General features: G+C 42.3%; 1 protein-coding gene across 2 annotated transcripts; it reads left to right on the plus strand.

Moving 5' to 3' along the window:
• Positions 1–512: 512 nt before the first annotated feature.
• LOC144989344 (uncharacterized) lies at positions 513–19,621 on the plus strand. 2 transcript variants are annotated; one of them, XM_078941616.1, is made up of 4 exons: positions 513–1,335; positions 13,577–14,176; positions 17,249–17,327; positions 19,450–19,621. In XM_078941616.1, exons 1-3 carry the CDS (start codon positions 1,164–1,166, stop codon positions 17,284–17,286), a joined length of 810 nt encoding a protein of 269 aa, XP_078797742.1. In that variant the 5' UTR covers positions 513–1,163; the 3' UTR covers positions 17,287–17,327; positions 19,450–19,621. The 2 variants fall into 2 exon arrangements, with proteins under 2 accessions (XP_078797742.1, XP_078797745.1); XM_078941619.1 differs by having other exon boundaries at positions 16,396–19,621.
• The last annotated feature ends 3,569 nt before the right edge of the window (positions 19,622–23,190 follow it).

The following is a 23,190-nucleotide window of genomic DNA, read 5'->3' on the forward strand; positions in this document are numbered from 1 at the left end:
TAAGCGTTTCTTGAATGCTATCAATAGCCTTTTTGAGCTCTTCATATTCCTGGGTTTTCTTAGGGGGCATGGTCAGCTCTCTTTTTGGAGAAAATCAACTTTTTAAGTAATTTAAACATAGTTGTATCCACAGAGAGGCACGCCACGCGCCCTGCCCGTAACCCGTAACCGGAAGTTCCAACCAAAATAAAAAATCAAATCAAATCAAGAAGACACAGAAACTAGAAACAGCATTAAAATCTTTGCAGATTGTCGGTGAAAAATGTTTGCATTCCAAAGATCATTAATTTTTTTCACTTTTCTTTTATTATGTTAAATCTCAGTTATATACTTCATAAATGTGTTAATCTAATTTTAATTAAATTAAGTAAATTTCTCTATTGTTTTTTCACTGTAATAAGAATTTCCAAATTATTGCTTGTCTTTATTATTAACTATACAGTTTATTGTTTATTTATAGTTGTAATTATTCTCTTTAGAAACAGATTTTTAGGATCTTTTTACTTGAAATTTTCTTTTTGTTTTGTTTTTGTTTACTTGTTTGCTTAATAAATTTCTTTATTCATGACTGTAGTTTAGAAATACAATAAACAAATGTGATCAGGTTTAGTTAGTCTCTGATGGGTTTTGTAGTCAAATCTGAATCTCTCAAAATGTTTCCTCGATTATTTGTTTTCTATTTTTATTTTATTTTTTATTTTTATTTCATGAAAAGTAAACTGTTTATTTTAAACTTTATTTGCCAGTCAAGTTAAAATGGCTTTTTTTTGCAACCATCGACATCATAATATGAGCGACAGACAACACTCCGGACCAGCTGGTGGCGCTAAAGCACCATGACGCTGTTAGCCAAACAAAGAAGAAGAACAGCACGAGGCGCTAGCAGCGTTAGCTTGTTAGCAGGCTAGCAGCGTTAGCTTGTTTTCAGAGGTCGGTGGTGTTTTGTTGGGACGTTTGTGAGGTTTTTGGACCGAAAGGACGATACGTGGTTCGTGTGGGAACTCTCAGCATTTTCCAAAGTGTCGTAAATGAGTGAAGAAGTGTTGAACGGAAAGACAACGTGGATTGCTGTGATTGTGAGACTAGCAGATGATCGATCGGAGCTGCAGTGAAGAGGACGGCGGTGTTTGTGGGAGTTGGAGCTGAAGATCGGAGCAGGAACCATGTCTTCCCTTCAGTCTCTGAGAGAGTTGATCAGCGAGCGACTAGCTGCTGCTGCTGAAGAAATCTGCAGACTCTGTGAAGGAACCATCGTCCAGTACGAGGAGGAGCTCTGTCGTCAGCGCAGACTGCTGGATGTCATCTGGAAACCACAACTGCAGCTCCACCACATAGGTATGTCACCTTCATCACACAGAGAAGACCTTTGAGCTTCACGCTTTTCTTTACTGCGGTCAAGTGAGCCGACATCCGTGGAAGTGTGGTCTCGCTAGCCGTCACTGACTTTTAGCATGCGCGTTTACATCATAGTTTACGGTACGAACTCAGTGAGCTGGAAAGACGGCATAAAGCGCTAATAATATCATCCATGTCACAGTTACCCATTATCAAATAACATGGACTGTGCTCTGAAATCAAGAGGGTTATTTCAAGCCCTATATTGTTATTTGTTGTACAAATGTTTTCATTTGGATTACATGTCTGTTCATTCCATAATAAACTTCCAAAATAACATGTTTTGTCTGAAATATAATCTATCAGACAGATTCTAAAAGTGAGATTTAACATTGAAAGAGTGTTTTGTTGTTGCGCATGACATGGAATGGAATCAAACAGAAATGAAGAAACTCCACGTAAAATCACATCTGGTCCTGTCAACTCTTTCTAAAGTTGCTTCATTTAAGGTGACGCAAAAACTACACTGGATTATTGTTGGTGATGATGTTCACTAACTTCACAGCAAGTTAAAAGTAAAATGACTGGAGAAAAGTAAAAATATTGACATTACAAACTAATTTAGGCTCCTCATACAAAGAGAATAACATGTGAACCATCCCAAATACCACTTCTTTCAAAGCCCCCCCCCCCCCCCCCAAAAAAAATCCCCTGGCAGCTGCATCAGAAATAAATACAATTACAACGTACTATTCTTTATTAACAAATAACAGTAACAACTGACTACTACCTATCTAACTAATGAACTGTGTTGTAGATTGACTTAGGGCTGGGCGATATGGCCTAAAAATAAAATCTCCAATTTATTTTTTTTTAATTCGATTTCCGATTTCCCCCCAATTTTTTTTTTAACAAACGGCAGACAACTTAAAGGAAATGTTGCTTTTATTTTATCAAACCCAAGACAAATGTAACCCCCATTTCTGGGATGAATAATAAATAAATGAAAACACTCTTGGAATCAAAGTTAAGTATAAGACTTTTCTTCTTACTCCCTTTTTGACTTGTGTTTAAATAATTTTGTCTTCTTTTATATAATTTTTGTCTTGCTATTGTCTTATTTTGTTATTCTACACTTGTTTTCACTTCTCCAAAATAAAAAGGTTACTTCCTTAAAGTTCCAGCTGTGTTTTAAGTCTCACTTTGTAGTCTAGACTAAAATGAGACAAACATTCACCTGAGAGTAGCAGCATTTTCTAAAGGATTAACAATACAGCTCATATCTGAGGTCTAAGGTTTAAAATAAATTAATAAACCCCATGAGTCACGCCCCCCACCCCCGCGACCGCCTCCTCCAAAAACAAAATCCTATGGCAGCCACGTCGCAAATGAATATACAAGTAATAATTACAACGCAGTATTCTTTATTAACAAATAAAAGTAACAACTAACTAACTAACTAACTAATGAACTAACTATACAGGCGTTGTAGAATGAGTATATGTGTGTGTGTGTCAGAGGACTGAGTGCGTGCCACGCGAGCGCGCGTGAGAGCCTTTGACTCCGATGGGCTTTAGGCAGCGTGGGGGGGGTCTCTTCCTCCACGTCTGTGGCAGTAAACCCAAACCAGTTCCATCAACAGATGATTTTATTCCTTTCTTGGGAACAAACTTCTCACTCTCACCGGTAGCCATGCTGTCGCTTGCTGCTTCGTGTGTCGAGTGTCGCGTGCCATACCGCCATGTGAAACTAACGCTACGGAAGCTGTGGGGAGCCAAAAATGCGCCATATAAAAACTCGATGTAGTTATTTTTTTTAATCGCCCTTAACAAAAAATTCGAATTAATTCATTTAATCAACTTAACGCCCAGGCCTAGATTGACTATGACTTTGTGAGCCCGGTGCGTCTTGTGTAGAACTAGGAGGAAGAAGCGCGCACACATGACGTGTGTTGGGGGTGCGTGTTGATTCTTCTGCTCTCTAGCTGCAGGGGAGCCTTCACCTGTGCTCTCTGGTACAGACATCTTCTCAGATTATTATTTATTTCCCAGTAATAAACAGGCTGCAGACACTTTGTCACCTTTCTGGTAGCCATGAGGCCTGACAGCCATGAAGAACGCGGGGCAGGAGGCTCCACCTTTGTTTATACAGACATGTTAACTTTGCGCTGCACAAAATAGTTCCCAAACAAAACATGTAGTGATATTCATGGAAATCTAACAGCGCGTTCATGTTTGGTGTTACAGAGAGAGTGAGAACAGTGATATATATACCCCCCCTCCCAACACAAAATGCTCCCTCGCCGGACAGCTCGGCCACCTCAGGGCTCCAGACTGCGACCAATTGGTTGCATTTTGAGACCAAAATTTGAGAGTGTGCGACTAAATTTTACATCCAGTCGCACATGTGCTACCGGTAAATTTGCCTCCCCCACCCTTCGTATTTTTAATACATTAAACGAGGAAGGGGCACGTCAATGATCAATGAAATAATCAATGAGACGCGAGCGCACACACACACAGGCAGACACACACACTCGCGCACATACTCATAAAACGCGAGCACACATTCTCGTGATGCCTAGGGGGAGGGGCCTAGAGATAATCGAGCGCGCGTAAACATCTGTGGGAAGGAAACGGAGACAAATATCATCACAACCTGATATGTGCGTCTGAGCTATGGGTAAGCAAACTATTGATTCGTTCTTCCGACCTGCGGCTGGTGTACCAGTGCCAGAGTGTACAGCAGGGGTCTCAAACTCGCGGCCCCCGAGATGATATTTTGCGGCCCCCGCCTTAATATGAATGTTCAATTTTAATTCGCCCCGCCAGTTTGTATGAAAGACACATTTTCATTGTCGTGCGCGGAGCGGACCAACCAATCACAGTGGGGTAAATGACTCTTGGGGGCGGGACAATGACAGGGCTTGAAAGCAGGACACCTGACAGCCCCCTCCCTCCCCGGACCACATTAAGGAGTTCCTTACTTTCCTTTAGAACGTATTTTTTCGCTTGTAATTTTCTAAATACATGCAGTCCGTGCTGAACTTTTCTCTAGGTCCACCCTCCTCCCTCCACTCCTGTCTATCTGAAATCAAAAACTGGTTCACCTTAAACCTTCTCAAACTCAATAGCGATAAAACTGAGCTACTTCTAGTAGGTTCCAAATCCACCCTCTCCAAAGCCACAAGTATCACTCTGTCCATTGATTCATCCTCTGTCTCCCCCTCCCCTCAGGTAAAGAGTCTGGGTGTCATCCTAGATAGTTCCTTATCTTTTCAGTCACACATCAATAACATTACTCGGTCAGCCCATTTCCATCTACGTAACATTAATCGTCTACGCCAGGGGTGGCGAACAAGTTTGACACCAAGAGCCGAATTTTTTCATTGTGAGAGTCAAAGAGCCACACCACACCCTGACCTTTTCTCTGCCTTTCTCTGACACACAGGCGGTGAGGTTGATGCTGGAGAGGCACTGACTCCTCTGAAGTCTGATTTACATCAGTATTTAACTGGTAATTCTTTGTAACTCAACATTCCTCTTTTAATGACCCTTACACCAACAAATACACAAACATCTGGCAGAGCATCCTTCTGGTGTCTGAGTCATTCATATTCACAATAAACACAGTAAATACATTACATTTCAGATGTGTGGAGCATAAATTAATTTTAACTTCATTAGAATTTCTTGCCTTTACATGTTTTATATAAAATTGAATCACTGACTTTTTGCATCAAAAGCAAATAATATATTAAATGTTACTACATTGCAACTGTTGAGTTCATACTTTAGACTAGTAATCAGCTGAATTACCATTGACCTGGCTGCGTTATTCCCTCCCCCCCTACACATTAAGAGCCCATTAACTTGAATACACACACATACAGCTAAACAGCCTTCAAGTCACTTCTGCAAACAGGTCCCTGACTTATGGTTTTACAATTGAGATTCCCCCCTTCCCATGAGTCTTAGGGGCTGAAGGCGGGGCTAACTCCCGGTAGCCTCTCTGATCAGTTCCTTTACGTGAGTGTCAGTCAGAACGGACTGATGCCTTGATTTCACGTGTTTCAAGGTAATAAACAGGGACTGGAGGACACGTATTGAGGAGAACGTGGACAGCAGTTGAGAGCAGCTCTTTTACACACGGGGAATTCTCCGTTCTCCAAAACGTAACAGGGCCTTCTTTTATCTTGGTCACGTCAAACCGAAACTTAACTCAGCAAAGACAGGAAAAAAGTGAGATGACACACAACGCATGCAAATTTCTTTTTGGCGATGCCAGTGGCAGTCATATCACGCTAAGTCGCGCTCAAAGTAGTCAGCAAAACCAAAGAGAAGACAAAAGCGAGATTTGACACAACACACGCAAAGAAATGTTTTGCAAACGCAAAAAACGTTTTTGAAAGCAAAAAAAGTTTTTGAAAGCAAAAAAAACAACAATTTTGAGCAAAAAACTTAGAAAGTTTTGTGTTCAACTTAGAAAGTTTTGTGTGCAACGTGGTGGCAGAAATTTCACTCCATATTCTTTCAGAGAGATTTCAGCTCAGTCCGCTCCGGTTCTCTCGCTGCCTCATCAAAGACGAGCGGGGATCTCAGGGAGTCAGTCTCTGCATTAAAGGATCCATGAGAAAAGTGATCTGCGGTCGTTTCTGTCCAGTTGCGCAAGCAGCGTCACGTTCTGCGCTTTATTCATTTGGATTGCAGCTTTCTGCTGAGAGCTCCACAGAGAAGGAAAGTGGGATGATTGCCGTTCTGAATGTGCACTTTGAAAAGCTTCAACTTGTTAATAAAGGAGACAATTTGTGTCAGATGATCAGGAAGAGTTTTTAATATTTTCCGGGATGCGTTTTGTTCTTTTCTGCCATGAACTATTTTACTGCTTCCAGAAGCTCATAATCATAAACATCGTGACTCTCCATTCTGTTCAGTAAAAAAGTAAGAATCTTCCCTTTCACCACTTTGACCATGAGAGTAACGGTCTGCACGCACATCAAATCTGTATCTATGTGTTCCGGCAGTGGGAGTAACCTGCGCAAATGATTGGCGGTCACGTATGTGTCGGGAGCAGCATCAAACACACACACTGCCAAATTACTTTTATTATTAATTATTATTTATTTGTAATACCCTCTGGCGGTTTGAGTGTGGTTTAAGAGGGAAAAAAAATATGAAATGAGGCAAAGTATATAGAAAATATGATGAGACGCAAAGAGCCGCACGCTCATCGGCCAAGAACCGCATGCGGCCCGCGGGCCGCGTGTTCGCCACCCCTGGTCTACGCCCCTCCCTCACTGTCCCCTCTGCTTCTATCCTGGTTCACAGTCTGGTCACTTCCCGTTTAGATTATTGTAATTCTCTCCTCTTTGGTCTCCCACAAAAAACCCTCAATAAGCTTCAACTGGTCCAGAACTCAGCTGCCTGCATCATCTCCAGAACCCCCTCCTTCAGTCACATCACTCCAGTTCTCCACCAGCTGCACTGGCTACCCATAACCTCCAGGATCCAATTCAAACTCCTCCTGTTCACCTTTAAGGCCCTCCATAATCTGGCTCCTCCTTATCTCTCCGACCTCCTTCATATCAAAACCCCCTCTCGTTCTCTTCGGCCCTCCTCCTCTGTTCAGCTCTCTGTCCCTCCCGCCCGACTCGTCACTATGGGAAGCAGAGCCTTCAGCTGCTCTGCTCCCAAACTCTGGAATTCCCTCCGGAATTCCCTCTGGAATTCCCTCCCTCCTGACCTCCTCCTCCCTCCTGACATAGACTCTCCGCCTACTTTCAGATCTAAACTCAAAACCTCATCTGTTCATTTCTGCCTTCCCATCCTGATTCACTTTTAATTTTATTTATTATTTTTATTGTGCTTTTAATGTCTATTTTTAACCTTTGTTTTGTAAAGTGTCCTTGGGTTTTTTGAAAGGCGCTTTAAATAAAATGGATTATTACTATTATTATTAGGTCGCACAGAACCGGAGGAAAGTTTAGGGTTTTGGTTAAGCGCGCAGCGGCGTGTCACCCCCGACCACAAACGGTTTATGCACGGCTGTTAGGGCAGCTCACCGCTCCTGCGGGAGTCGGGTCAGCTGAGGAGAATAAATGTCCCTCACGTACATGTGTGACAGCTAACGGGGCTTGAACTTTAAATATGTGTGAGTGACAAGATTTAGTTTTAGACACACTGAAAACACGTTGGGGAAAATGCAACGATAGACGTGTTTGAGATGAACCGGCACCTCGCCTGGATTGGACTGGGGAGACCAGGCGGGGGTGGGGGGGTGGGGGGGTGAGGTGAAGACGAATGAAGGAGAACAGGAAGTTGGAGTTGTCCTTAACATTCAATTTAGTTTTAATATTCCTCTCCCCCTCAGTATAATTTGTGTTATTATATATTTTATGCTTATTTGAATGTTTTGTAATGTATTTAACCTTTTTTTAATCAATTGGTGTTTTATATTATTTTGATGGATCACTGTACTACAAAAACCACCAGGACACATGTCCCATAATGCATTGTTTTGTAGTCAGTAGGGCAGCTTTCAGTCAGTGCAGTACTAAATTTCCAGAAATATATTTCTCACACCAGGTGATCTGTGCAGCGTTGAGTCCACCTGGGTGATTTCAAACACGCTTATTGTGTCACCAACATACTTTTCCATCCGTTTTCTTTACTTATTTGTACTGTCATGACAGCGATGCTGCTGTCAGTTTACCTTCTTGTTGCATCTTCAAAAGTGCAGAATAAAATGTGACACTGAATTAGAAACAGCACATTGTAATTTCTGCATCTATTATTAAAGTATTTATTTGTAATACAGTGGAAATTAGTAGATTTGGTTAGCATGTTGATTTACGGTATGCGCCCCTAAATTTTCTGGTTGTGCCCCTAAAATTTTCAGTTGGGGGCCACTGTGCTCCTAGTGAAAAAAGTTAGTCTGGAGCCCTGCTCCTGGTCATCCTCCGGACTCATCTTCTCAGCCTCGCTGGTGTGCCAGGCCCGGCCTCATAGGACTCTGCTGTTGCCTGTCACAGTTTGTCCTACGGGCCCCCTCAGGGGTTGACATAGCCCAGAAATTTGCACTGGCCCAAGGGGCCAGTAGTTTTTGAAAGTTACTGGCCCTGCCTGAAAGTTACTGGCCTGACACAGCGTGACCCGCCGCTCTGCAGGTGCTTGTAACTTTAGGGAGGTCCGGGGGCATGCCCCCCCCCCCCGAAAAATTTTAACATGGTGCAATTTGGTGCATTCTGGTGACATCTAGCACTTATTTATACACTTTTTCAATGACTGAAAATAGAGCACATCAAACATAAATCTGCTCTAGTCTGTTTCAGATGTTTTGAAGAGAGCACTGCAGTGTAGTAGGTAACACTAGTTAAGAAGTTTTCATGCTGCGTCTAATCACTGCTATTTCACATTTGTTCCTAATCAATAGTTAAGAAGTTTTATTGACTTTTTTGCTCTGACTGCCTTGAGGTTCTGCTTTTTGTTACTGTTGCAAAGTTACATTTACTTTTTAGTTACTTTAGTTACTTAATTAAATTAAATAATTGAAAAATTAAATAAAATAAAATTACTGAGATCATTCAGCTAACTAGAAATAATTACTGCTTACAGTGTTGTAAAGAAAATCAAAATGAAGTACTTTGACATTATACTGCATTAGAGTCTGAAATTCAGGTATTTGGAGTTGCCTTTGATTCTTTGACATTCATCTTAAAGCTTAGTGCATACAGTTTCATCTTCAATGCATTCATTAAATATCTTGCTGTCCATACTACTAATTCCACCCATTACTCCATCTAATATATTCCTATCTATTCCTGCCATGTCTTCCACATCTCTGACATGCTTCAGTCTAGGCCTGCACAATATACCGCAAATTTATCGTCATCGCAATATCCAGCTCTGCAATATGCATATCGCAAAAGACGGCGAATATCGCAATAAATCGCAAACCCAAAATGTGTTAAAACAATCTTCTAGCAGCTTGAAGCATTTAACGAATCAAATAAATGCCTTTATGCTTTGACCAATCAGATGGACGCCTTCCCATTGTTGACCAATCAGATGGAGGCCTATTATGTTAACCCTGGTCCTGAAGAGCCTCAACCCTGCCTGTTTTCCAGCTCTCCTTAACCAGCTTGCTGTTGATTGGCTGACTCAAGTGATTTCACATCCTGATTGACTGAACACACCTGATTTTGGTTATCATTATCGAGCAGTCTAGGGAGAATTGGAAAACAGACAGGGTTGAGGCTCTTGAGGACCAGGGTTAGCCACCCTGACGTTTGTCCCCCATGTCGATGAGGGTCATTTGGAGTATAATTTTTAAACTGTTGCAATGAAATGGGAATGATGTTTTTGTTTATTTTTCTATTTGTTTATTTACCGCAAATTTATCGTTATCGCAATATTGATCACTAATATCGCATATCGCAAGTTTTCCTCATATCGTGCAGCCCTACTTCAGTCTCTCTTCAGTGACGGTGTCGGATTTTAGATCATCGCGGTGAAAACCCACCAGGGGGCGTGCTGATCTTTGTGTCAGTTTCAATATATCTGCGTAAAATGTAAACCCACTGGCTTGTTCCTTCGTTGTTGCTGTTTAACATTGTTTTGTATTGAATTGTTACATTCAATAAAGTTTGAAGAAAAAAAAGTAGAGTGAGCGCGTGCCGCGTGGTGCTCGGCAGTGAAAGCCGCCCACGCAGGTGGGAGACGAGAAGTGTGATAAAAGGTTTCCCATAGAAACCCTTGAAGTCTGAACACAGGACTAGCAGAGAAAGTAAATTATGAAGACGAGGTAAATCTACACGTTTTCGCAAAATATACTTTATTGAAAAAGGTGAAAAATATATTAACCGTTAGATATTTTAGTGGCCCGAGCGGACAAGTGAAAAATAAAGTCTTGTGGTCCGTACTGCTCGAAAAACAGGACCGGGCCAGCGGACAAATGGCTATGTCGAGCCCTGCCCCTCCTCTTTGGTTGACTTTTGGAACCTCAGTGCGGTTCCTTGAGGGGGGGGGGGGGGGGGGGTACTATCATGGTTTGGGTTTCTTTTGTATTGGTTTTTCCTTTGTATCTTGTTCTGTCATGTTTGAGTTCTGTTTCCTGTTTTACTTTGAAAGGTTTCCTGTTTTGTCATGTTTTTGAGTTTTACTTCATTTGTCCCAATCTGTCCTAAACATGTTCACCTGTGTCTTGTCTGCCCTGTCTGTATATAAGTCTTGTCCCTGCTGTCCATGTCTGTCTCCTGCCACGTCTTCAAGTTTTGCCCACAGTGAGTCTTGTTTTGTTTTACCCTGCTCTGCAGAGCCTTATGTTAATTAAACCCCTTGCCCTGGAACTGTTTGTCTCCCGCTAGGGTTGTGCCGATGGACGATACCATCGTCCATCGTGATGGAGAGACACCATCATGATGCCACGCCCCCGTCACGCTGCGAGTCAACCCCATAAGCCGCGGTTACATGTGCAAAATATCTTGATGGGATCAATGGTCGGATTAGAATCCAACCGTGTAGATGAGCCCAGAAAAACTTTTTCAGATTTTAAAAACATTCACATGGGTCACAGTTTCGGTCGGAATAAATCATTCGCTAATGCGCTGTAGTGTTTTTAAAAACCGGAAGTGAAACTTAGTTCCGCCGAGCGGCTACATACATAGATACGTCAGCTCGGTAATATACGAGATGATCTCCTAAACATGCTTTTATTAATGTTACGGTTATTATGAAGCGCCTGTTCGCGCATCATTTTAATTTTAATCCGTGTGATCAGAGCTTTGTCTGTTGAAAAACGGAGCTGGAAGCCAGGATTAGTAGTATGCTAACACGGGCTAACAACATTAGCATGAACATAAAATCCATGCGTGAAACCCTGCAATCTGCATCTTGGCTGTACGTAAATATGTGGGAATAACATCAGCCTTTATTTTGTCGGGACACGACTGGAAACACGAATGTTTGAACGGTTTCTAAGGACTGAGCGGCCTTTCTGCTTCGAAGCTTACACACTGCGTTAGCTAAACTAGCGCTCCGAGCTCTGCCCCGACACACTTTTACCGGGAGACCTGCTTCTCCTAAATTCCGGTTGCTCGTTCACATAGAGCTGCGGGACGGATCATAGTCCTAAGTCTCCCACACGTTACAAAGCATCCTTACTTCCCCTAAAACACAAAACTCTAAGTCCGTCTGCTCTGCTAGAGACACGGTCGCTCACTCCACCGGTCTAATCAAATGCAGGACCGGATCACATCTTTTTCTATTTTTTTTATTTTATTTTTTTTAAGTCACTTCCCTCAGTTTAGACTGGATCATCGCAGATGTGTCATTATTTGGGAAATAAAATAAAGTAATAAAGTAAAATGACGAATAGCAATTATATAAGAACGAAAAATTAAAAATACCCCCCCGACGATATCATCGTCCATCCCGATGGTTGACTGCAAACATCATCAACTGCCAATTTAAGGGACATCGCCCAACCCTACCTCCTGCCTCTGCATTCTGGGTCCTTCCTGCTCACCAGCCTTCCCCACCTGACAACTTCCCCGCAAGACAGAAACTTCTTTTGTAGAAGGATGTGTGTGTGGCTCTTAACAGCGCAAGTGTGCGTGTTTAAGTAGAGTGCCCACATGCTTCTCTAAGAGACAGCGACAGCAGCGCGCGGGCGGGTGCGACGAGGAGAGAAGAAGAGTGATAAAAGGTTTCCTATAGAAACCCTTGAAGTCTGAACACTGGACTAGCAGAGAAAGGAAATTATCAGCAAAGATGAATGTGTTTAATGTGTTTATTATAGCTCCAATCATGCAGCATATGCAAAACTCTAAAAAAAAAAAAAACTTTAAAAAAAAGTGCGGTGGTCACAGCCCTACCAGAGAGCACAGGTGAAGTGCAGCTAGAGAGCGGTCCACTGCCGAAGAATTCACACGCACCCCCAACACACTTGTGTGCGCTCCTTCCTCGAGCCGCTGACACACACACATACTCATTCTACAACACCTATATCAGGGGTGTCAAACTCATTTTAACCGAGGGCCACATCAGCATAGGAGCTGTCCTCAAAGGGCCAGATATAACATATATATGTTACTAAATGTAATGAAAAATAAATGTAACTACTCCGCAGTGTTAAATAACTCATTTATTTATTTATCATAACTTTTTGAAGTGACACTTACAGTTGCATAGAAACATGTTTGCTTGTTATTCTAGCATAAATCCTTTGACATTTGATTCTGTCAGGTTAGGTTATATGGACAGTGTTTAAGTCCTAATATTTAGTTGCTCAATCCGATATTTCAAGTCCAATTCTCCCTAGATATGAATAAATACACACCTATTTTTATTTTTTTATTTTAAGAAATTAAAATCTTTTATGCTCTCTCTCTCGGGTAGAGCCGTGACGGTGTCGGATTTTTGATCACCGCGGTGATGAACCACCAGGGGGAGCGGTGTCGCGGTTAAGCGCAGCCCCCCCCAAAAAAAACCCCACACAAAATCCTCTGGCTGGCAGCCGTGTAGCGCACTTAAGACGGCGCGCTGCTTGTAAAGAAAATGAATACAATGGAAATAAATAATTAGAACGCAGTAAATTTGTTGTATTTCCTCGTGAGACGGGAACTTCTGTTGTAGAATGAGTTTGTGTGCTTCTGATAGCGCTCCTGTGTGTGCAAGGGAGCCACGTGCCACGTGCAGCGCAGGGGGCAGACAGTGAGAGGGCGTGCGACTAGAGAGAGAGACAGGTGTGGTGGGAGAAAAGGATAGAACAGTCTGAAAGAAAGAAGGAAAGTCTGAACACTGGACTAGCAGAAAAAGTAAATTATCAGCAAAGATGAATGTGTTTAATGTGTTTATTATAATTCCAATCACGGACCATATGCTGAACTAAAAAAAGAAAAAAAAGTGCGGTGATGCGGTGATGAGGTCATCGTCACAGCCCTACTAGCGGGCCACATAAAATGACATGGCAGGCCACATTTCGCCCGCGGGCCTTGAGTTTGACACATGTGACCTATATAGTTAGTTAATTAGTTAGGTACATAGCAGTTACTGTTATTTGTTAATAAAGAATACTGCGTTGTAATTGTATTCATTTGGGACCAGGGGATATTGTGTTTTTTTTATGGGGGGGAGGGGGCTGCGGTTAACCGCAACACTGCTGGTCTATCACCGCGTGACAGCTCTATCCAAAAGTCCTGGAAACGTATAAAAGGCTCCTTGTTGTGTTTGTGTCCCTGCAGGCCTCCCTCAGCATTGGATGACTGAAGAGGAAGATCAATGCAACCAGCAGAAGAACTTCAGAGTGGAACAGGAGGAACCAGAACATCCACAGATTCAAGAGGAACCAGAACCTCCACAGAGTAAAGAGGAACCAGAACCTCTACAGATTCAAGAGGAACCAGAACCTCCACAGATTAAAGAGGAACAGGAGGAACCAGAACCTCCACAGATTAAAGAGGAACAGGAGGAACCAGAACCTCCACAGATTGAAGAGGAACCAGAGGAACTCTGCATCAGTCAGGTTGAAGATCAGCTTGATCTAAAGCTGGAGACTGATACCTTGATGGAGATTCCTACCTATGAGGAAGATGAGAACAGTGAAGCAGATCTAAACAATCAGCAGAGCTTTAATGTAACTGATAGTCAGGATGAAGAAGGAAACCAACATGAAGAATCAACATCAACTACAGATGAAGAGACAGAATCAACATCAACTACAGATGAAGAGACAGAATCAACATCAACTACAGATGAAGAGACAGACCCACAGAACAGAGATCAGAGGAAGAGAAGAGACAGAAGTCATGTCCAAAGTGTGGACAGCTCTCACATGTCAGCAGGTCAGTGTGACTCTGATGTTAGAAAAAATCCCAAGAAGACAAATCTTGGTAAGAAATACAAACAATCTCAAAAAGAAGAGAGACTTTCCTCTATCAGGTCTGGTAAAAACTCAAGAATAATTACTAACCTGTCTGACTACATGGAAACTGGGTCTGATGAAAGATGTTATATCTGTAAAGAATGTGGTAAAAGCTTTTGTAACATTTCTCTGTTCAGAATTCATGCAAGAATCCATGCAGAAGATAAGAGATTTTCTTGTAAAGAATGTGATAAAAGTTTTAGTCGCAGATCTAGTCTCAAAACACACATGAGAATTCACACAGGAGAAAAGCCTTTTTCTTGTAAAGAATGTAATAAAAGTTTTAGTCATGTATGTAATCTCAAAAGACACATGAGAACTCATACAGGAGAAAAGCCTTTTTCTTGTAAAGAATGTAAAAAAAGTTTTATTCAAATATATCATCTCAAAGCACACATGAGAACTCACACAGGAGAAAAGCCTTTTTCATGTAAAGAATGTAAAAAAAGTTTTATTCAAATATATCATCTCAAAGCACACATGAGAACTCACACAGGAGAAAAGCCTTTTTCTTGTAAAGAATGTAATAAAAGTTTTAATCAAATATCTTCTCTCAAATCACACATGAGAACTCACACAGGAGAAAAGTTTTTTTCTTGTAAAGAATGTAAAAAAAGTTTTAGTCATGTATGTAATCTCAAAAGACACATGAGAACTCATACAGGAGAAAAGCCTTTTTCTTGTAAAGAATGTAAAAAAAGTTTTAGTCTAGTATCTAATCTCAAAAGACACAACTTGTAGGACTTTTTCTTGATAATGTAGAAACTTAGTGTATACTCTAAATTCGAAACTTTTCTTATAAGAGGTCGACCTCTCAACCTCTGTACCACAGCAGAAGGCTTTATTTTATAGGGGGAAAGGTTCTGTATCTCAGAAAAATTAAATATTAAAAAAAAAAGCTTTTAATGCTTAAAACTGCTGGGGGAAAACCCCAATATTCCAATAAACTCCATAGCAACCTGAGTTGTCATTTCATGTACGTAGAGCCACAGGCTTATGGCCTCCACACCATATTGATGAAATAACTTCATCAGAGGGAGGCACAAGTGAGTATTAAATGCTTAGAAATGAATTTTTCTAAAATATAAAATAAAAAAACTTTAGTTGTTTTGATATATGATTTGCTACAGGAGGTCCTTTGTCCCAACAGCAGTTAGACTATAGAATGAGACAGTTCAGAACTGTTGAAACTGCTGCTGGATTTACTATTGAGTTATGACGTGTACTTTTATTTCCACTTTTATTACCATTTTAATTTTTACTGACTCTTTGTTTTTCAAACTGCTATATTTCTTGTTTGACTGCTGTAACAACTGAATTTCCCTCCGGGTATCAATAAAGTCTTGTCTCGTCTTATCCTGATTTTCTTGGACAGCTTTTTTTAGGTTTTCATCTTCTCTAAGCCACAATTATCAAAATCAAAAAAGAAAAGGATCAATACATTTCAATCTATGTTGTAAAACATTTCACAAAATGAATTATTTTAGGGGACTTCCGGTGTTGACGAATGGAGTAGACGCGTGTGTCCGAGCTCCCCGCTTTTATTAACTTCTACTAAGCCACCTAATTAACTAGATCAAAATTTGCCCTACAAGGACTAATTCAACGGCTTACCTAAGCAACCATGTCCAAAAAAAGCAGAAAAGACGAGCAGGAGAGGGAAGAAGCGGCTGGTGTTAGCGCATTCACTGCTGTGTTGATTGCTAAGCTAGCGGAAACAAAGTCCGAGCTGACACCTACGCAAGGTACGAGGCCAGACTGAGCACTGTTCAAGCCACAGTTGATGACCATACAGAGCGCATTACCCACTTGGAACAGTATGCCGACTCTACCAGCGTCGAGGTGACGGAAATGAAGACCGCGCTCTCAGCCATTGCGGCAGACAACGCTAAGCTAAAGGCTAAGCTAATTGATCTCGAAGGCCGGAGCCACTGCAACAACATCCGAATCTTTGGACTTCCCGAAAATATTGAAGGGTCTACACCAACAGCTTTTTTTTCACAGCTGCTTTTTGAAGTGCTTGGCGCTGACATTCTAGCATCTCCTCCGGAATTAGACCGTGCACACAGCTCACTAGCTGCTAAGCCAGGGCCCGCCGGTAAGCCACGGCACGTCGTGATATGCTTCCACCGATTTCAGACTCGTGAGCTGGTGGTGCGGACGGCTCGCAGACTTCGGGGCAATCTCTCCTACAAGGGCTCTCCTATCCATATCGTGGAGGATTACTGTCCGGAGGTTTTGGAGCAGCGCACCCAGTATCGAGATGTCATGAGGAATCTTTACCAGCTGGGCCACAAGCCTGCTCTGAGGTACCCAGCTAAGCTGTTTGTCGTGATGGAGGTCGGCTCCAGGAAACATCTTCCCACGGTGAAAGATGCTGCCGATTTTGCCTCTCGTCGCTGCCGAGATGATGCCGATCAGTCCCTTCCTAAATCTAACTAGTAACAATATGTGACCTGGTACTAGTTCCTTTTTGCCATGTACACACCTTTTTAACGGCTTATTTGCACTTTTAAAGAAAATGGTTTGTGCAATATTTCTGCCGAGAAAACTTGATCCTATATATTTTTTTTTTTTTTACCTTCTCAACCAAGTGGTGGTATAACCAAAGGTTGCTATTACTATTCACACTGCGATATTTTCCTAAGCTAGGTTTTTATTTTATTTTTTTATTATACATTTTTTTTTCATTTTAACTGTTTATTTATTCTTCTCTTAAGTTGCTACAATTAGTCTAGTTACACTTTTCTAAGGGTAATTTTGACTTCCGTTATTGGGACAATTATAATGTGCCTTTAAACTCGGGGATTTGGGGATTTTGGACTAAAGGGGGAAGTCCCGTTGTTAGGTGTTGACACCTTTGTGCAATGGACACTTGTTTCTTGTTTTTATGTATGTATGGGGGTGTTCAGGCCAAGATTATTATGTTATTTTATTATTATTGGGTTATTTTTTCTTTTTTTTTCTCTCCTCTCTCTCTCGTTTTACTCAGATTTCCTTACAGAGACCAGCCTTGCCCTTCCGACCTAACATGTCTGCGCCCATCACTTTAATTACAGATCATGTTTGAGGTATGTCTTCTGTAAACATAAATAACAGATTCAGACTTATTTCTTGGAATGTGAAGGGGCTGGGGAATGCCACAAAACTGGGGCGCGTAATGACCCATTTAAATCGTCTCAAGGGAGATATTTATTTTCTCCAGGAAACTCACATGCTTAATAAGGAAGTTGTGCGACTTAAAAAGCATTGGGTGGGGGAAGTCTTTTACTCCACATTTAATTGCAGGGCCCGTGGTGCAGCTATGATTTTTCGTAAGGATCTTCCTTTTATCGCAGAAAAGTGGGACGACAGTGCTTTTATCACAAAGCTTTTTTCATCCTTTCCAGATCTCCAAAATCACTATATAATCATGGGTGGTGACTTTAATTTTGTGCAGGATCCGCAGCTTGATCGATCTTCTAACACTTCTGCCCCCCCACTAGAGCAGCCAAAATGCTATCGACTCTCTCTCAACAGTTCGGTATTACTGACCCATGGAGGCATAAATTCCCAGGGGGAAAATCTTTTTCATTCTTCTCTCATGTTCATCGTACCTTTTCTCGAATTGACTTTTTTCTTTTAGACGTACGACTTTTGTCTAATCTGGTTTCTGTCGACTATCACGGTATAGCTATATCAGACCATTCTCCGGTTTCTCTTGATCTGGCCATACTCTCCCAACCTCGCCCGTTGAACCAGTGGAGGTTCAATGCTGTCCTCCTAGCTGAGGAAGCCTATAAAGAGTTTATACAAGCACAACTAACTCTATTTTTTGAACTAAATGACCTGCCAGAAACAAATAGAAGTAGTCTCTGGGAGGCCTCTAAAGCACACATTAGATGTCAACTAATTTCTTTTATTTCTAATAAGAGGAAAATGGAGTCTGCTCGTATAAATCTACTTTTGAACGACATCAAGAACACAGACCACTTATTAGCTGCTAGTTTTGATCCAGACCTGTATAAGAAACGACTCGCACTACAGACAGAGCTTGATCTTATCTCGACCACGGAGGTCAGAACGCTGCTACTCAAATCCAGACAACGTTTCTATGAATCAGGTGACAAGCCTCAGCCCTTGCCTGGTATGAAAGAAGGGGAAGCTTTCACCAGGCAAGGGCTGAGGCATCTTCTAGGCTTATTCCAGCAATATTATCTCCAATGGGTGCGATAATCACAGACCCAGTTAGTGTAAACGAGGCATTTGCGAAGTTCTACTCGACTATTTTACAAGCCCCGAAGGATGAGGGAGGGCTTGCCCTGCCAGTCTTCAGATTTTACTATTGGGCAGCAAATATCCAGAAACTTCTTTTCTGGATGAATGACAACAATGATACCACTTCAAGCTGGATTCAGCTGGAAGGGAAATCTTCCGAATTTTGTCTACGCTCAATACTGTGTTCGCAGCTTCCCCTTCCCAGTGTCCATATCTGCCCAGTGGTGTCCACTTCTTTGAAAATCTGGAGTCAATTCAGGAAACAGTTCGGCCTTATAAATCCTTCAGTCCTCACATCAGTCTACAAAAACTGTAGATTCGAACCGTCCAAAACCGATCTGTCATTCAAACTATGGCACAGGAATGGGATTAAGTCAATTTCTGACTTGTACGCAAACAATGTTTTCTCCTCATTTGAACAATTGTCAAAGAAATATGACCTCCCAAAACAGCATCTCTTCCGTTTCTTCCAGATCAGGGACTATGTTAAAAGACTGTTTCCTCATTTTCCAAATCGCCCCCCAGAAACTCTACTAGATGTTCTTCTTTCCAAAGACCCTTTTGTTAATGGCTGCATTTCAAGTCTTTACAAGTCAATTTGGACAGCCTCTTTAAAGCCATCCAATACTGTCAAAGCTGCATGGGAAGAAAGTCTTAACCTTAACATGACAGAACAACAATGGAGGTCAGCATTGTCTCTTGTCCATTTGTCCTCTATTTGCGCTCACCATAGATTGATTCAGTGCAAGATTGTTTACAGGGTCCATTATACCAACGCCAGACTGGCCAAAATGCATCCTTCTATTAGTGATTGTTACGACCCTTGTCGTATTTGTGTATGTTTTTTATTTGTATTTAATGCTTTGTATATGGAGAGTTTGTGTAGGGGGGTGAAAGTACTTTTGTATGTGTGTAGGTTCTGTTCTTTTTTTTCAGGTGACCTGGATGGCTGCACTAAGGCCTTGTGGCTGCCCATGATTGGAGGACAAGTGACTGGTGCTGCTGCTCAGGATTGGAGGGAGGATGATTGATGGCGGCACATGATTGGAGGATGAGACTTTATAACCCTGGCATCTCCACTCCACTGCCCCAATGGGGGGGGGGGGGGGGGGGGGAGAAAGAAAGAAATATTTAGCTGGAGGTTTTGTCTGTCTGTACTCCCCCCCCCCCCATTGACAAATCTGTGTGAGGCCCTTTGGCTGTGTAGACTCTTTTGGTGGAGCTTAGCTTATTGGTAATTTGTATCAGGATTTTCTTTTGTTGTTATTTGTAGAGCAGTAGGGGTGAACTGCCATTTTGTTTGACTGTTTTTCTCCTGTTTTGGTTGAGGTTCAGGGAGACAGGTCAGACTCTGTCATTTATTTTTACTTTGGTTTCTGGAAGGTCAGATAGAGCATTTGACATTTGAGTTAGTTCTGTTTTGTTTATTATTTTGGCCTGTGTTCACCCTGAAGTTTGATGCTCCTTTTTCTTTCCTTTTGTCACCTTTACATGTAGGACAATAAACCCTTATTTGTACAGAAATTGGTTTTGGCAGCTTTATTAAATTAGGTGGGTTTTGTTTAGGGCTTACCTTTTGCATTTTTGGGTCATTTTTCTTATTTGATTCATCTTTATGTTATGCCCCCACACCCCTAGACCTAGGGTGCATAACAGTGATGCCTGCAGCAGATGCCATCTCTCTCCTGCCAATCATGCCCATGTGTTTTGGTCATGCCCAGTGCTCGCGGCACTTTGGACAGATGTATTTGATACATTGTCGAGAGCCTACAGACATACCGTCACCCCAAATCCCATGTCGGCAATATTTGGTCTTCCCCCAACTTCAGACACGCCGAGTGCGCTGAAGCGGGCCATTGCATTTACTACCTTATTAGCACGCAGGCTGATCCTGCTGAACTGGAAGCTCCCCTGTCCCCCTTCGCATGTTGGGGGACGGGGGAGCTTCCCGTCTGCTTTCCGTCCAGGGAATCAGTGCAGCTGACGTGTGAAAACTTAGATAATTTAGTCAAAAGCCTTGCAGCAGCGTTCTGGAAAACCTGGAACCGTTCTCAAGATTTATTGCTCAAACATGTGAAGATGGAGTTGCAGTAATCAAGACGAGATGAAATAAAAGAGTGGATGAGCATTTTCATCTCAGAACGCAACACAATTGGACTCATTTTTTCAATGTTTTTAAGATGATAAAGACTAGAACGTACAAGTGACCCGACATGGGATTCAAGGTATAAAAGCGGGTCTGGGATTACCCTGAGGTTCCTAACAGACGGTTTGATAGAGGAAGCAAGTGGACCGAACCACTGGACTATCTGGGGGGAACTGTCAGGAGCACAGACTAGGACCTCAGTTTTGGGCTTCATTGAGTTGAAGAAAAGTATTATTCATTTAACTCTTGACTGAATCCAGACACCAGCGTAAAATCTGTATTTTAAAAACATCCCGCGGTTTAAAAGTCTGTCCAGGAGGACATAACGGTCAACAGTGTCAAAGGCTGTGTTCAAGCCCAGTAGCAGTAGCACAGAGCATTTTCCTGCATCAGGATGTCATTAGTGACTCTGAGAAGGGCTGTTTCAGTGGAGTGAGCTCTGAAAACCTGTCTGAAACTGCTCAAAAGTGCCATGACTAGGGCTGTGACGATAACCGCATCACCGCTGTGATGAGGTCATCACCGCATCACTGCACTTTTTTTTTTTTTTAGTTCAGCATATGGTGCGTGATTGGAACTATAATAAACACATTAAACGCATTCATCTTTGCTGATAATTTCCTTTTTCTGCTAGTCCTGTGTTCAGACTTAACTTCTTTCTATCAGAATATTCTCTCCCACCGTGCCTGTCATTGTCTCTCATAGGCGCCGCGCGCTCTCACTGTCTGCCTCTGCGCTGCACGTGGCTCCTTTACACACAGGCGGCACTTTCAGAAGCACATCCTCATTCTACAACAGAGGTTTCCGTCTCGTGAGGAAATACGACAAATTAACTGCATTCTAATTATTATTTTTCATTGCATTCATTTCCATTACAAGCTGCGTGCGTTCTTAAATCCGCCCGCCGGAGGATTTTGTGTTGGGGGGGGCGGGGGGGTATTACTGTTCTCAGTCACTCTGTAACACCAAACATGAACGCGCGCTGTTAAAGTGCGATGAAAATCACTACATGTTGCCTCGCATGCAGCTAGACAGCTGTCCGCTGCAGAAAGATCAACAGGCATCCCCAACACACGTGTGTGCATTCCTCCTAGTTCTACACACGACGCAGCACGCTCACACAATCTACAACACCTATATAGTTAGTTCATTAGTTAGATAGGTAGCAGTTACTTGCTACTGTTATTTGTTAATATAGAATAGTACGTTGTAATTGTATTTATTTCTGTTGATGGGCTGGATGTGGGTCCTGGTGGTGCTGAAGAATGAAAGATCCTTCTAGCTGCAGTCATTCCTGAAGGAAGCTGATTGCAGCTGTTCTCTCCTGACAGATGGAATGATGGGAAATGAAGTTCATGTTGAAGTGTGCTCCAGAAGAACAGAAAGGTCTCAGGGAGCGTGCACGTGCTGCTGCATGTGCTTCTGTCATGGCGTTCTGGATGAGCTGCTGAGGTCTGTTTGCATCCAGACTCTCAGCTGCTTTAGTCAAACTGCTGAGCCATGGAACAATGGAGCCGTTTCTGAAGGAAGAGGATCAAACATGATGCTCTGCAGGAAGTGGAGGTTTTTTAGAGTCTCCAGACTGTTTCTGAACGGCCAAAGAAAAGCAGCTGATGTGCTTCTGTCTCCTACCAGCAGGGAGCGCTCTCAGCCGGACAGAACAGATCCTCAATGCTGCTCTGAGAAGGACTCTTCTGTTCCAGAAGCAGAGACTGTTCACATCCAGGAGAATCTGGACTCCAAGGAATCCCAGAGAATCTCCTCTCTGCTGTTTGGACACTTTGACCAGCAGAGGGCAGCAGAACTTTCAGCAACTCTGGATCTGATCCCACAAAAACAATCCATGGATGATCAGATTTCAGAAGATTTGAAGGATCAAAGACAAAGATGTTGTGAAGAAAGTCCAGAATGAATCCACTCTGACTTCTCCTCATGTCTCTGAAGCTTGTGTCTTCATGTCTTCACCTCAGAGTTTCTTCTGGATTCCATGGGGATCAATAATATTGATCATGTTCTGTTGTCATCAGAACTTCAGGCTTTTCTCTGCTGATGATCTCTGAGCTGAACTTCTTGGAGGAATTCCTGAATCTGGGATTTGGAGCAAACAGTCAGAACAAAGGAGGTTTCCATTTCTTCTAAGCTCTGCCAGAAGAAAAGAGCTGAAGCTTGAAGCTGAAGCAGCATTTGCTCCCAGAATCTGTCCTCCAGACCAACAAGTCCCACCACAGCCTTGAAGACGTTTCCAGAAGCAGCAGCAGACTGTGTTCCCATGACGACGCTGAAGTCAGCTGCTGCTCTGCAGGAGAAAGTCTGCAGCTCCTCAGTCAGGAAGCTCTTTCAAGCTCGTGCACATCTGTCAGTGCAGCAGCAGAAAGCCTGTTTCCCTGCAGGAAGTCTGAGACTTTTCAAAGTAAGAGCCTCATGTTGGCAGAGATGGGTTGGATTCTTTGATGCTCCAGTGTCTTTTGGATTCAGGATGAGTTCATGCAGATCTAGAAATCCCACCATGATGATCATCCTTGAGGAATTTC

Source organism: Oryzias latipes, chromosome 2 (genome assembly GCF_053564925.1).
Source record: "Oryzias latipes strain Hd-rR chromosome 2, Olatipes_Hd-rR_3.1".
NCBI lineage: Eukaryota > Metazoa > Chordata > Actinopteri > Beloniformes > Adrianichthyidae > Oryzias > Oryzias latipes.